Source organism: Haliaeetus albicilla, chromosome 27, assembly GCF_947461875.1.
Source record: "Haliaeetus albicilla chromosome 27, bHalAlb1.1, whole genome shotgun sequence".
Classification (NCBI taxonomy): Eukaryota; Metazoa; Chordata; class Aves; order Accipitriformes; family Accipitridae; genus Haliaeetus; species Haliaeetus albicilla.
The window spans coordinates 3,523,647-3,540,012 of NC_091509.1; the positions used below are offsets into that span (position 1 = coordinate 3,523,647).

At 39.5% G+C, this 16,366-nt stretch overlaps 1 protein-coding gene across 5 annotated transcripts in view; it reads left to right on the forward strand.

Moving 5' to 3' along the window:
* FBXW11 (F-box and WD repeat domain containing 11) overlaps window positions 1–16,366 on the forward strand; it is a 77,901-nt gene that overhangs the window by 53,014 nt on the left and 8,521 nt on the right. For all 5 annotated transcript variants that reach the window (XM_069772804.1, XM_069772802.1, XM_069772803.1 and 2 more), the window contains 5 exons: window positions 11,759–11,896; window positions 12,511–12,629; window positions 13,644–13,893; window positions 15,057–15,175; window positions 15,808–15,918. In XM_069772804.1, the coding sequence (XP_069628905.1) occupies window positions 11,759–11,896; window positions 12,511–12,629; window positions 13,644–13,893; window positions 15,057–15,175; window positions 15,808–15,918 (737 nt within the window). The remainder of the gene's footprint in view (window positions 1–11,758; window positions 11,897–12,510; window positions 12,630–13,643; window positions 13,894–15,056; window positions 15,176–15,807; window positions 15,919–16,366) is intronic.

Consider the following 16,366-nt stretch of genomic DNA (forward strand, 5'->3'; position numbering starts at 1 on the left):
CTTAAACACCAATCATTTAAAACGTTGCTCATTTAGGAACTTATTACTTCTAAAGTGTTGAGTGTTGCAAATACAGCTTTCTTCACATTATGGGATTCCCCCTGCCCCTCCTTCAGTGGTTTGATGAGAACAATAATCAGTCCTACAATGATAAACCCCCACAGGGGTGTCCGTGGTAAAGAAACTGCAGAAATTACTATTCTTTTCTTTGATATAAAATTTTGCTTATCTTGCTTATGATTTGGGCTTGCTCACTCATTTTAAAATGTTTCTGATAAATTAGGATCATCTTAGTATTCTGCCTACTGGCAGAAAATCTGTCTTGCTCAGTTTGCTGTGTACCCACCACAAAACTCTTAAATTGTACCACAGACTGTAATGGATTTATTTCAACCACGTGACAGATGTGTAATTACTGGTCTGAAATTCATTAGTGGGGAAACACATGTTTTGATGTTTAAGACGGATGTGAACTAAGGGAATCAATTCTGCTATGGCAAATGTGAATTTGTGTTGCTTGGCACTCAGTAAACAAAATTATTCAGAACTCTTAACCTATCTGTAAAATGTATCTACTGGAAAACAGAATCCAATTTTCAAATATTTTTTTATAACCCTTGCTACACAATTTATAAACATTTAAAGATAAAGAACTAAGCATGAAATGTAGCCTAGGTAAAATAAGATCAAACTCAATATTTATTTGTGAGCTGAATGATACACATTTTATTATTTGAAGGGAGATGTCTTATCTGTGTAAGAGATGACAGAGTGATATTGCAATGACAAGAAGCCCATGGGATTAAGGAGAACTTTTAATGTGATGTTTTCTTGCTTTCTGCAAAATTCTGGCATAAATCAGTAAAGAAAATGGGCAAAAAGCAGTGGGAAAACCTTTGTGTATAGCACTGAAATAGTTCAGCATTATTATAACTCACATTTTTAAAGTCACTTCTTCATTTGTTTAGGTATAAGTGGAACATCTGTATAGGATTTCTTATTAATAGAGATGGGAGTATTCCTTAGAGATGTTCTGAGGACTTTCTGAGGCCTTTTGAACTGTCACAATCTGCTATTTAGTACTTTGATTCTTTAAGTACAATGCACAGAAATGAAGCTCCTGAACTGGACAGTTCTTGCTAGTATGAAATAAGTAGGAAAAAACAAAAACCCTCACGTTTCTTTCATCACCAGTATCAATGTTAAATGTAAAAAATTTTCAGTCTCTAGATATCCGGGAGTGGGGAAAGGGTATGCCACTAAAAATATATTGTAGTAATGAACATAATCCTTAAAAAAAATAAATTTCATTAATTTAACAATAAACATATTAAAGCCTCAAATTAGGAGAAAAATTTGCACTGCACAGCCTGAAAGGTGAGGGCTCGTATTCAAAATGGATAGAAAACACTTTGGTGTCTGGGAGTCAAGAAACATAGATTAATAATACTCTTTTGAACCCTAACTTTCTTTGAGTTTCAACTCAATGAATTTTTATTTTTCATTATATAATGCTCAGGTGGATGATGTGATAAATGTAGAATATGCCGAGTAAGGGGTTATCTCGTGACAAGCTTTGAGATGGAGCTGGAGTGGTAGAGCATGCTGTATGTAAAACATGCTATGCCACTAGTACTTAAAAATAGTAATGTGGGTAATGAGCGTGGGAAAAGAGTTGTCTTTTCTGTGGTGTACAAAGAGTAAACTGTAAGCTGTTGCCATGGTTTCTGCCCACTCCAAACTCCCTGGTAATCCAGCTACTTTTACATATGATTTCCGTGGTTTCTATCTAACGCTTATATCCTGAACGATGTTAAATATTACTGGGACATGCAGGGAACTCCTGTGTGTCTTAAACTCAGATGGAGAGAGGCAAGAATATAGAAGCAGAATTAGGGCCGTTCAGGGAAAATCTCCTGTAGGTCTGTACTTTCCACTCCGTGCTTGTGTCTATAAACCTATGAAAAACCTTTGGTGGTTAGTGGTTGTCAATCATTTGGGGTAGAATTTAAGGTATTAGCAAATAACCTCAATGCTGTTCGTGGCCCGTGGATACTTTGGTAGAGCAGTAAAGCTGAAAGGAGCCAGGACCTGTCAGCTGCAGGCTCTTGCCTCTGAACTTCACTTTAGCAAAAGTAAGCGTACGCCTCTGCCCAGATTCTGGAAACAAATGCATCTTTGTCCCATCTTCTAGAGTGGTGAAGTCTCTCTTTGAGAACTAATGGCTACTTCCAGAATCATCACTGCTCAGTTTGTACCGGCAGTGCGTTTCCCACTCCTGGTTCTTCAAAATTGCTGAACAGGAGGGGGAAGGCAGAAGTATGGGGGTATTGTGCCATGTCAAATTTTTCCCTGTTTACATATTTCCTTCAAGCCTTCTGAAATATTGCTGTTTTCCAGGCTTCCAACTTGGAGTGGGCTTAGTGTTTCTGCTAATAGTCAAGGGTCCAATAATTCTTCCACTTCTAAAAGTCTATTACAATTTTTCTAATAAATCACCCTTTAAAGCACTTTTCACAAATTGCTTCCCTAAGGGACTGTCAAAAGAAGCTTTTAACACTGTTTAAAAATGTAGATGGTGAGTAACAGTAACAACAAAATTAGCTATAAGATTAGGAGCACTTCTTAACTTGTTCCTCCCCTTATTCTGTTTTTAAGCCTGAAGTCATGCTCTCCCTCAGTTTCATACTTTTCTCATTCATTCACTTTTCAAAGCAATGTGCAGAAGGTCTTAAATAAGACTTTCATCTTAGCTGTGATGAAGAATTTTGTATCTCTGAATAACAAAATGTTTTTTCTTCAAATATTTGCCTGGACCTTTAAGAAGATCTTCCTGTTTCTGTCAGAGGGTCCGAGTTTAGGGAACTAGTGATGAGCCAAAGGCTACGATATTAGCATTTATATAATTATGTAAGTATTTTTATAAGACATGTATCTTGTGTTCAAAGGACTTGAGTTTTTAATACACTAAAATATATTTGATGTAACACAAAAATCTTGTCATTCAGTATTTTACGTGTGGAGCACAAAGATTAACGAAATTCTGCTAGGCTGTTTCTAATGATAAGAGTTATTAATTTACTGCAGCTGGTACTAAATTGGGTTGTGGGTAGAGATGAGCTTAAAGGAGAACACACTCTGTCCTTTGGATTGACAGAATTTGAAAAGTAATCCAAAACCTGAATTAACAATTGGAAGGAAAAATGAGGAATGATAAATAGCAAATTCGAATTCTTTCCCTTGGGCTCTATTTGCATTTTGGGTCAAAAGTCCATGCAACCACAAAGTGTTGTTAGCTGCAAGGTAATACAGGCAATGATCTGGCAAAGTGAGGTTCCCTTGCCTCTCTGAAAATTTATTAGTGCCAATATCTGTTTATTTCATGCCAAACACATTTTAGGAACATAATGTCACTTCTGAAATCATTGGATTTGAAAATAAGAGGACATTTAGAGATCTGAAACCAAATTCTTGGAAAGAGGTAGTTACTCTCCACCTCCACTGTGAAGCCAAATATTTAATTAGGTTTCATTTCACAAGAGGTGGTCCAGTAATTTTAAATGTCTCCAAGTCAGATGTTGAATTGCCAAGCTTCTTTATGAGCTTTTTTAAAGGGAAAACCTGATTTGGGGCTTATCCTAGAAACCTGAACCTGGGTTTGCAAGTCCTTGTTTATGGAGATGATCTGGTTGGTGTGGGGTATCCTGTGCCCAGGTGCAGTCTCAAAGCATTGTGGGGAAGGTCAGCCTTTTTAATGGGACTGTGTTAATCGGCACGCTGCCAGGATGGGAAGTTTAGTACTGCTGATTCCAGAACCCCAAGTCCCTGGATTTTTTCCATATTATTTGTGAAGCTTGGCCAACTATTCTGTTTTCCCCTCAGGATTAGCACAAGTATCTATTTCTTGTGATGAGTTGAGAAGGCTTATTTCATAAATGTTCCCCTTATCTTTAGGCACGTGGCAAGTGCCCTCATCTTGTTTCCATGGAGACTTAGGTCCACCTAATTAAGATGAGAATTAAAATGTGATTTTGCTGAAGACTTTAGGAAAATGTGGCGCCAGGCCATCAGATAAACACCATGTGTTCTTCCGAATTTTGAAAAAGTTCAGATTTTAGGACTGGAACTGAAATTTTAAAGCCTTGGGAAAATTTGAAAAGTGGAAGAAGTCAGCTCTTGCCCTAAGTCACTGCCAGCATTGGGAGATCTTTGTTTATGGAAGTTGTAGTGTATAATGTCTGGGGGAAATGCTTTTGTTAAGTACTGTTCTAATTATGATGCCGGAGAAATTTTATGTGCGTGTGTCTGGAGAATCTGGTCAGCATTATATGCCTAGAAATTTTTTCAGCCAGCCTTTGAAATCTCTACTCCACAGGCACTTTCCAAAAGGCATTTCTTAAAAATGAAACTGGCCAAGGAAAGGAGTTTTGAGCAGCAAGGACAAAGTTCTTGTGGTGCATGGCACAGATTTCGGCTCTCATGTCTGAACAGGGCAGATGACTCCTTTCAGATGCCTCTAGCGTGGGATGGATCCCTGGCTTGGCTTTTTTTGTTCACTTTGACTGCGTCACACCTATTTTTTTCCACAAATGGGCAAACTAACACTGCCATTTTTCTTCTGCAGATTTGAGAGGGATTTATTGTTCCCATTTGAGTACTTTGAATGCCCTGTGCTCCGATAGGGGCTGAAAACTACCTGTTTAGATAGAACTTTGTATTTTTATGGGGTTGTGCATAAACTTAGCTATTGTCTCCAATGGAATCTAAAAGATGCAATAGTTTTGTTTTTCAGCAGCATTGTTCTTAGTCAGGTGTTGTGTATAGTCCAGATGCATGTGTCATTGAAGTGCCTCAGAGGACCTCCCTCTGTTTTCACTGCTGTTGGCTTGTATTTTTAAGATTTCCTCTCCAGGTCTGGAAGTTACAGCAGTACTTCTTCTGTATCGCTTTGGTGTGAGCAGGGGTCCATTTAAAGTTAGTATATTTTGCTCCTGCATCTGTAACTTGAAAGCTTGAAATTTTACTCTTATGTGCGTTAGACCTAGTTGATGGAAGTTGGTGGCAATGGGGATCCTTTAATAGAAAACCAGCAAGACCCATCAATGGGTGTTACTGTGATCATGGCAGCTGCAGAGGTGAAAAAGGTTTTCTTCATCAGATGCTGCCCTTGTATCTCTTTGGGGATCTCATGCTTTGTGGCTGCATTTGCAGAGGTGTTTGATAGAGAAGACAGACCTTTCAGGGAAAAGCAACTGCTTTGCTTATCTGCATCCTCCTGTTACAGGTTCTCCTGAGTAGAAGTTGAGAGCGTTCTTTACTCCCTCCCTGGGGAAACAGAACAACTGTACCGGTCAGATCAAAGATTGGCTAGCACAGCATCCTGTCTCTTGACAGCATCCAGAAACAGATGCATGGGGCAGAGCACGGGGACATGATGCAGCTACACGTCGTTTACATGGGAGTAATCAAAGTCTCTCATGTCCTGCCTCTGTGGTGTGTTCTTTCTCCCTCAACAAGTCAGGCACTTACCTCCATCCTGGGCAGTAAGATAGTCCTAATACTGAATTACTGTTCTTTGGGTCTGGAACTTCACTTTGTTGCCTTTTTTTTCTGATTTGCCTAAGCTCGCTCTGGTGTACAACACCATTTTGACACTTAAAGAACATGCTGTCTTTGCTTCATGCTTGATGAAATGGTCAGTATTATACTGTCAGCTTTCTCCCAAAGTGATTTCCTATATTCCTTGTATGTCAGTGGCCTTTAATGCAGTTTCTACAAGTCGTGTTCTCGTCCTCTGTTAAGACATTAGCATATTCCACTGTCCAGATGTGTCTTGTTCAGCACTGTAAGTTTGATCTGTTCTTTTTAAATGTGGCTTTAAAAAGGGTTCAGCAAAGCTGCAGCAAGACTTGGGAATAGTTTTACTTGGTGGACCTTTGAGCAACTTCGTGCATATTGGATCAATAGCATGCAGAAAGAGACAACACTTCATCAATTTATATTGCCTGCATTTGGATCTTATCTAAGCAGCTGTAAACATTAGGAACTCTGATTTTTAGGTCTCGAGTTATGCCAGGAAATCATGATTTAATTGTAACACTTGCTAGGAAAAGCTTCCCATTCCTTTTTCTCTAGAGTTGTTTAGATTTTTGGATATTTTTGGACTTCACAGTTTAAGGCTTTTCTTCTGGTCTTGGAGTTCATACTAAAAGTGATAAAGCCCATGTAGTGTTCAGATGTGGAGTGGCTCTCAGTAGTACACTCCCAGCTTTTTGGCTTTGCTTTAATTTCAGACTGTTCTTCAAAACATAGCCTGAGTATCCTGTGATTTTTATAAATCACTCCAGAAGCCCACTTTTCCATTATTGGAAGTTTTTTCCCTTTTTTCTTGTGAAAGTGGGCCTTTGCTTGTATTAAACAAATGCATGCTGAACTTTAAATATATACATGTATATGTATAAAATTAGCATATGTTATATGTTAGTGGGGTATAGTGAATCCTTATTTCTCTATTTGTTAGACTTGGTTCACTTGTTCTTCATAAAGGTGATTTTTATTCTTACTTGACTCTTCTGTTTGCATGAAATGAGGTAAATACCATAAATCAGTTGATCGCTGTTTTGAATTAATCTTCGCTTAGATTTACTTCCTTGCATTCGTTTACTATGTTTACTACCTCTTGCCATGTTACATGGCAACAATTTCTTCCATGTAATTTTTTTGTTTTCTTCTGGACTTTCTCTTAGCTTTAATTGTGAATAATGTAAAACATGAAGGAATTCATGGTAGTGGAAAGTGCAGATTCTTTTGATGAGCAGTAGTGCCTGCATTTTCAGATCAGTAGTATATAAAATTTAACTTAGACACTAAATAGTTCCCACAGGAGGGACACAGTGTCATGCAGCTCCCAGTTGTATAGCTGCTGCCTTCCACATTTTAAAGCATTTTGAGAGTAAAATCCAAATCTATTTACTCTTCTGAGTCCTGTAGTGTAGCATGAATCATGTTGGGTCAGCTTTTTCATGGAACAGGGTAAGATAATTAATAGGGAAAGGCAATATGCTTAATGGTAAAAGTAGGATAATAAATGGCAAGATGCGGTGGTGGATGGTTTGCAGCACTTGGTGTTCTCTCTTCTAATAGCGGTGCCAATTTGTGTTCAATTACTGCTATCTGTATACCCTGCTGCTTGCTTCCAAAGACATGTTTACTGGCTGAGGTGACAATATGCTGAAGTCTTAGTGAATGTGTAATTAGATATACCATGCCTGCAGCCAAAACTCTTCAGCTACTCCGTTGAGATGTAGCTCTGTAGACCTTACTGACCACATAATTTTCTTGTTCATCACTTCCATTATGCAACTGGTCTGAGGAGGAGGTGTTTTATGAAGGGGATGTTGGATACAGTGCAAGTACTTTTTCTACCATACCGCTTTGGTGCAGGGGTTTTATTGCTGTCCATGTACAATACCCGCCTCAGTGCTGATCCAGTCCCTGTGGTCTGTGAGTTTTTAGTTGTCTTTGCTGCTACATGCCTACCACTGGCACTTAGCTCCTCAACAGTGGTTTATAGAAGTGATGACACTCACGAGAAAGATGGTGATGCTCTTTACTTGCAGGGTTTTCATCCCTCTGTGGGCTGCTTTGGAAGGAGGCTTTGCTGCTGGCACATTTTGTCATCTGTTGCTGTGAGGCAGTCATCCCTGTGTGGTCAGAAATCTTGTGATTTATGCTGTTGTGGTAATGACAGGATAGCTAGCACTCTGCAGATTCCTCTCGAGGACCAGTTCAAGCCTTCTAGGTAATAAGCATCACATAGCCTTTCTTCTTCAGGCTGATATAGAGACTACAAAAGGTCTTTGGCCCTCACTGTCTAACAGCAGCTTGGACACCCAACAGTGAATTCCAGACTCAGGCCAGGATCTAGGGAATCCTTCTTCAAGAGCTTGATGCTGTTTTTTTCCCCCTAATGGTTGTAGCATCTTCAGAGAGCCTGAGAGAGGAAAGGCCTCAAAGATGCAGGGAGCCTGGTGCTATGGCCAAGCTGTCATTTTGTCTTTGCTTATCAAACCCTCTTAACTTCATAATGAAATATTAAGCTCTCTCCACCCTGATGACATGTTCATTTGCTTTTGCCTTTCCTCTGCCACAGTCAGGAGGGCTTTTCTTTTTTCTCTTTGAAGAAAGCATGTGAAGAACAAGGGGTTGGATTTTAACTGCCCCTAGTGTAAATGCCTAATGCTTCAGGAGAAATCCGTATGTACATAACAAATGTGTATGTTCCTTTTTCTTTTTTCTGCCCCATTTGTCCTGCAGGAAAATTGTGTATTCAGAGGGAACAGAAACTCCTTGGTTTATAGGATTAAGATAAACCCACTTACTCTGCAATAACATTCACAAGGATAAAAATGTGATTTTTAGCCAAGGAGCTGAACACAGTGTACATTATCAAATGGGAAAAACCCCTGTTCCTAGTAGATTATCCTTAACACTTCCAATGTATAGTTAATGTTCCAACTGTTAATCCAGGTGAATTGCATCTCTTTTTACAGTGCATCTTTGTACCAGTGAACATATTCTGGCATGGTCAAGGCTTGGCTATACCTCTACATCTTGGACTATTTTCTATGTGTACTTTTCTCTCTAAATGCCTTTTTTATCCACTTATGCATTTCTTCAGCTGCCAAATGGCTCTCCTGCTGTGGCAGATGCTTTGGCTTCATGCTTGGTCTTTATCCCTTGTATGTCCAGATTTTGTTGGTTATACAGCATTTGTCAGCTACTTGCTGCTATTGCTCTAGTGAGCTTTTAGGAAAGTGTGAGAAACTTTTTTCTGTGTGTGTGAACTAAGGAGATAGTGTTCTGCAACATCTTGCTTTTAATTGTGAAACCCAAGTTTAGAGGCAGTTATCTTGGAAACTTTGAGGGGATATGTAGAAAATACAGTAGTGGGTGTTGCATATATTGGTATTAGGTTTGGTACCATAAATATGCAAATAAACTGTGACTCTCTTCATCATTGACTCCCTGATGCTTGTAACAGTCCATAAAACATAGCAATTTCTTCCTCACCGTTGTACGTGCATGCCTACCTACTTGGTGTATACACAGTTTATTAAGATATCTCCTGGATGGAGTTGCAGATGAAGACTTTTATGAACTGCCCTCTTCAGTAACAACCAGAAATTTTCTATAGTGAGAAGCTTTAATGTAGTTGCCAGTATTGTATTAAACATGTTCCTTTTCAGAGGGTCCTCCGGGTTGCCCACCCACTCAGCTGTATTTAGTCATCTAAAATAATGTTATTTCTCTATACGTCCACATCTGTTTTCACTCTATTGCCAATTGAAATGCTGCTGTATATTCTCTGTGTATTGTGGCTACTTTCCCAGCATATTGAAAATTTACGCAGTGTAAGGGGATTTTACAAGTTCTCGAAAAACATGAAGTATTTTCCCACAGTAGCCACACCGTATAACGTCTAAATGAAATGACATCTATTCACAGAATTAAAATGTGCACCTGCATATGACTTACTGCTTTATTGTGCCTTCACACAGATATAAATAATACTTTAGTTTCTTTTATTTGAAGCCAACATTTTCTTATGGGGAGCTTATTAAGTAGCTTCCTATAGTGAACTTGTAAGAATTAAGCCAGCTAGCATCCCGACTGTCTGGTAAGCACGCTTTTACTGACTGCTGTTTTGTTTAGGAAACTGTTACAAGAAAAATTTCTGATTTGTGGTGTTCTTAATGTATTCTGTAGCTATTGGTAATTGTCGCAGGAAGCTGAAGTGTGAAAGTGCTCAAATGGTGTTTGAGCACTCGGCAGCTAGGGTAATCTGGCACGTGTTACGTACAACTGCTTATTTCAGACCTTCCCAAGAACGTTGCTTTAGGGAAACTCTCCCTTAAGACTTCTTAGAATTGAATGTCTCAACGTATATGGTTTTTAAAACTAAATTGGCTAACTCAAATCTGTAATGCTTTATCTCCTGTGTCTTCAGTGTTAGTACTGCATTTTTAAATATCTGGCCTTCAGATCTGTAATTATATAGGTTCATGCTATTAATGTCTAAAATCCTCTCCTGTTTCTGAGGGTCATCTCTGTAGCAGCAAAGGAGTTAATGAGTTGCAGTTCTGCCTTCCTAGCACAGATGATAAATCTTCAGATAAAGCTTGAGAATTGCCTGTCTTTCCTCCTCAAAACCTCCATCCCATGCTGAGCAAGTAGCATAATGAGCAGTCTGCTGCCTTCAAGGCAGGAGTCCAAGGCTGAACCAGCGCAGTGTCAGATTGAACTTTTTAAGCCCAGTTCCCAGTGTGACAATCAGCAGTGTGCTAGCTGGCCAGAAGAGCTGATCCCAAACTGACAGATGATTTGCTATCTTAATTTCATTAGCTTCTCCACCAAATTGGAAGAGAATGAGAGGGGATGAATAACTTGTCAGCATGCTCCTCTAGAAGCATCTCTTAATACTTATGATTTAGACAAATTCCTGTGGCCCATCAGGTTTGTATTATGACTATGTATAAGTCTCTCCAAATTGCATAATGGGAGACAATTGAAGTAGTAAATGCATGGAAAACAAAGTGGTAGGTTAGTTTCCCCTTGGAGCAGACATGTTTTCTTAGAATTGGGATGTCATAGTCATACTGCACTTTTGCCTTTAATAGGCATTTCAGTTGTTTTCCAGTCTTGGAGGAGCTGCAGAGATGCCTGCTATTGCTTTGAAAGTTAGGATTTGATTATAAATATGCTTTTCCAAACAAACTGACAGTCGATCAGCTTCTCCCCAGGTTTCCGTGCAGTATTTGGGGGGGATCCCAGGGAAATAGCTAAATAAATAGCCTGTTCTGGTGCCTATACTGGAAGACAGAAAGCATCCCAGCCTGTCTAGGTACTGCAGGCCTGGAGATCTGTGCACGGATTCTCTTATGATTGTCGTTATGAACTTCCTATCCAAAATCTCACATTTCTTTGAAACCAACATTGGTTGTCTTACAAGTAATGAAGCTGATTAAAACATGGAAATCATCCTGGTTCTGCTAGGAAGTAGTTTGTGGCTTTTTGAGGTGTGTCAGGTCTCTTTCCTTAAAAATAACTCTCAGAATGAAAATGTTGAGAATTACACTTCCACAGATTTTAAGGGGGGGGAAGTAAGTTTGGATTATTTGAAATCTTTTAGTCCCTGTTCAGTTTTATTTTTATCAGGCTTTAAGGTACTTAGAGGAGGCTTTTATATCTCAAAATCCCTTTCTAAGATGTGTAACAACAGTTAATAGGTGAAATGATGGGGTAGCAGAAGGAAAAGTCCAAAAACACCCACAATCTCCCTGTTGGACTCAGCAGTTCTGTAATATTAGTTACTCAGGTGAGGCTGAACATGGCATCATATGAGCTCCTGGTTTAATCTTTGCTGATTATGTCAGGGGGTCGTGTAAATATGTGGGGGGAACTGAATTGTTATGAAATTTATCACTCTAATGGCTCCTTTGGAAATTCTTATTAAGGTTAGTTGACCGTAATTTTCACCACTAAACACAGCTTTTGTCATGAAAAATTATGAAAGTCCTGATTATAATTCATTGCTTTTTGTGTATTGGGGTGGAGAAAAGATACATTTAAGTTTTATATACTTCAAATTTAAGGATGACATATGCAAAAGTGGAAAGATTGCTGTGTACGTGTTGGAGTAGTCATGCTCAAGCATGCAGCCTCGTGCCTAACTCCTGATTGTTTCCTCTCTTGTTAGACTATAGAATCTAACTGGCGATGTGGGCGACATAATTTGCAAAGGATTCAGTGCCGCTCTGAAAACAGCAAAGGTGTCTACTGTTTACAGTATGATGATGAAAAGATTATCAGTGGCCTACGAGATAACTCCATTAAGGTGAACACTTTTTTCAGTCTTTTCCCTAGAGATAAGTGGGTAATTCTGCCTTGGAAAGCTAATTGCTTGTGTTTCCTTGATTTCTCTTGTCTCTTCATGGGACAGTATTTATCTGTGCAGGGTTTATGAGGATGGGATGTCTTCTGTAGCCTGGCAAAGTTCTCACCTGCACTTTGCTCTGGAAACTTTAGGGACTGCCAGCCAGAGATCAACACTATTGACCACAAAGAAATGCTTGTGAAATCAGAGTTCACATAACTTGAATGAAGACTGCATGTGCCACAGTCCTTAGCTGTGTTTTTTGTCATTGCTAGTAATTTGCTTTTATGCTAGTAAGTTGCTTTCATGCTAAATGTCTGTGGCGTTTCCTTTTACAAAACAGGCTTTTATCTTTTCACAATCATTGGTTATTTCACTGTTCTGTCAAAAACTTGCGTCAAGACTTCCTTAAGCTAAAAGGGAGGACAGGCGCACTGATTGAACAAGCTAACTGCCCATGGATTCTTCCTGCTATCTCGTAGTTTTCTTTCTTCCTTCACAGTTGCGGCAATGTTCAAGTCTGGGATCCATGTTCTTGATCTTGATAAGCCATTTATACCTCTTGTTTTTAACAGATTTGGGACAAAACAAGCTTGGAATGTTTGAAAGTATTAACAGGACATACTGGCTCGGTTCTTTGTCTGCAATATGATGAAAGAGTCATTGTAACTGGATCTTCAGATTCTACAGTGAGGTGAGTATTAAGTTTTTGCACAAAAAAATTCGAGTATCAGGGCTGGGAATATTTACAATAATCTCTAAATATCAGAAAACATCCCTAATGTGAATGTGATACTATTATCCCAAAACCAAGATAGTCATACTTGGCAAAGCATCATAATATATAAAGTTTTTTCCAAATCTGTTTCATTTTTTTAGTGTTAAGAATTTTGGAGGAATGTGACCCGAGTGATTCAAGGCCTATCCTGAAGTTGTAGAATGGCTGATGGCCAACTATACAATAATTTCTTCTTGCACTGTCTTCTGACATCTCTTAATTAGGACTATTAATGAAAGAGTATTTGGTATATATGGAGCACTTGTCTTGACTGCAATTTTGATGATACTGAATTTAAATCCTTGTATGAATTCAATGATCAGTAGATGTCAGATATAAAGACACTCAGGTAGTTCAGTGGAAGGGCCTTGCCTCCTCCTGGTGTCTTGCATCGGTATACCAATGTCAGTCTCTGCAAAACTTCTCAAAAGTTAAGAGCTGATTTTAACACCATTCAGGTACTATTAGTAGTGATTTTTCACTTCATGTAAGCGAGGAGGTAGCCCCGGAGGGTGCTATGTCCCAATTGCTACTGGTGTGCGCAAAATCTGAATGAATGGTGTAAAACTGAAAAAAATCCCTCGTATTGGATAGTATTTGGTTTGGTCTGTTCCATCAATTTATACATCATACCAGTTTTAGTCATCCTGGAGGAGTTGTAGATTGTTAAGCAGCTCTTTCTTTTAGCAGTGGTCCCAGCTGAGGCATAATTGTTTGCTGCTGTTAATTGTTGCTTGTGAGTCTGAGATGTGAATGAGGGTACTTCCCCAGCACCCGCCTTCCTGCCTTCCCACCTTCCCCACGCCCTAAGAGATGTTAAACAACCAGAGTGCTCTCCATTAGAGATAGTGGCAGACTTGTGCATGTTTATGCTTTATACAATGCATAGCCATCATACTTCATTAGGAATAAAATTCTTTTCTTTTGTAGAGTTTGGGATGTAAATACAGGTGAAGTTCTGAACACGTTGATTCATCACAATGAGGCAGTGCTTCATTTGAGGTTCAGTAACGGCTTAATGGTGACATGCTCAAAGGACAGATCAATTGCTGTTTGGGATATGGCATCACCTACTGACATCACCCTGCGCCGTGTCTTAGTTGGCCATCGTGCTGCCGTTAACGTGGTAGACTTTGATGACAAGTATATTGTGTCAGCGTCAGGTGACAGGACCATTAAAGTAAGTTGGCAGAGCTCTAATCTAGGTCTGTGTGCCTACCAAGCCAGAAAAGCTTCTGAGCGTTATTCAACTCTGAATAGCCAAGGTGCTCATATGCAGTTCTGTGCCTTTTTCTTTACCATTCAGCTAGCTGCTTCCTCTTGCTAGCTGTTAATGTCTTTATGCACATAACTAGGCTCGTAACATTTTTGTGGCTTGTGTTGTACAATTGCAAGAAAGTAAAGCCCATTCGCTGTTTGAACTCTAGTCTCAAGATGGGTTTGTTTGTTAAATGTGGCACATTTTGTGCCTTTTTCCAAGCGGTATTTTTTATTTCAATTGGCAGTCCTGTTCCAGATGTGAAATTTATCAGCAGTTGCCTTTCCTCACCACGCCTTCCCAGCAGCGCAACCAGACTTTGCCATGTTTGAAGAATTAAGAGGCTGTATTTGAAGACTATTACATACCAGAAGACTTGAGTTACCCTGAGTGTATTAATGTAACAAAGGCGTTTCCACCCTTCCCTTTCTAGAACCAGAGCTACCTTAGACTGTGCCAAAAAGCTCTTGGCAGTTTAATGTCCAAATATCTGCCAGAGATCCTGCTGCACTCTGTTGGAAAATGAGCCACTGGATACTCTACATTACAACTTCAATTACAGTTCATTAAAAATGGGCAAAGTTGATTGAATCATTTAATGTTAAGAAAGAAGCAGCCACCAAACTTTTATAGGCCACGGTTTTGGCCTTCTCTTACTAGTAGATTGCTAGCAATTTCTTTGGTAAAAAAATGTGGGGGTGTGTAATAACTTCCACTTTTAAAAATGATTACTAATTTATCAAGATTCAAGTGTAATCAAGTTGTTGATATCAGTTGGGGCAGTCTCTACCACCTGAAAATATTTTATATACAACCCCCACCCTCCCAACTTTTCTCATTGACTCGATGTGCAATAGCAGTGCCTGTGGCGCCTGTCACCGCTAGGTCCCCATAGCGCCGGTCTTCCACTGATGCCAGGTACCCACTCTTTGCCCATAAAAATACTATGTGAGTTTTCATTCCACTATCCAGCAATGGTCAGCCTCAGACCTCTTCTGTTTATGAATTCATAACGGCTTCTACTGAAATTCAAAAGCCTTGTTTAGGCGTAATTCTCAGAGGAGCGTTTATCTTGTGTTTCACAGGTCTGGAGTACAAGTACATGCGAGTTTGTTCGTACGCTAAATGGGCACAAGCGTGGCATTGCATGCCTCCAGTACAGGGATCGACTAGTTGTCAGTGGATCTTCAGACAATACCATTAGGTGGGTGCCTGCAAGCTGCTATTGGTATGTAACAGTGCACATTTGCACATGTGGAAGTAGGATTTCCCCTGACCTTTGATGCTGTCCACTGCTGCATGCACAAAACATCCTTCATATGTCTTGCTATTGGAGCAGATGATGTATGAATGAAGCTTAACTCAGTGTGAGAGTAAATGTGTTGCATCCCTGTGAAAAAGTGGGACACCTGAGGTTTATGTCAAAGGTAGACAAAACTTCTTATCTACTGCTGTAGTTTATCACCTTGTCTTCTGCTTGGAGAGATGAGGAAGACGTTGGTCACTGGTTCTTACTTACTTTCTGAACCTCCAATCGTTTGTTTACGCAGAATAGAAAAAAGTATATTGATATTTCCCAAGATTACTTAACACATATCCAACCTTTACTTGTATGTAATTTTGAATGACTAAATTTTGATATACTGCAGCTACGATGCAAACTTATCTCTGAAAAGCATGGAAGGAACATCTCATGGTTCTGATGTCTTTTTAAGCAAATTATGTGATATCGCCCACAGAAAACCATTCAGTAGCATGCTTAAATTGCTGCATGTGAGGCTAAGGGACAGTGCTGAACCTGAAATACTCAAAGACTTTCTCCTCTGTTCTCTTAAGACTATGGGACATTGAATGCGGTGCCTGTTTAAGAGTATTAGAAGGCCATGAAGAACTGGTTCGATGCATCAGGTTCGACAATAAGAGGATTGTTAGTGGAGCCTATGATGGGTACGTTTTTGAAAGCAATTTCAAGAAAACTTGCCTTTCTTAGCAAAGCATCTTCTGAAAGCCACTGAGCCTTGTGTAAGGGCTCTTTCGATTTGGCTAATGGATCAATATTTAACTGAGTGGCTTCTGCTTGAGCATTTCAATGCAGCAGGCTGCAGTTTTAAGTAGCCGAGAAACTGCTTTTCCAGTGCTCTTTAGCACACTCCTAAATTGTGTTATCACTCAAGTTTGACTTCCTGTAGAAAGTAAACGTTTGTTTGGCTGAAGCGACATTCCTTTGTTTCTTCTCTCAGGAGTTGCTCCTTGCCAGGTCCTGTGTGCTTGGAGTGGTTTAGGCTTTCTATTTTTGTAAGACAGCAGCACTGACAATGTTTATTGTGAGCGTAAATGTATCTTGTGGGGCTCTCAGAAGTCTTTAGTGACCATTTCTGTTGGGTTGAGGGCAGGA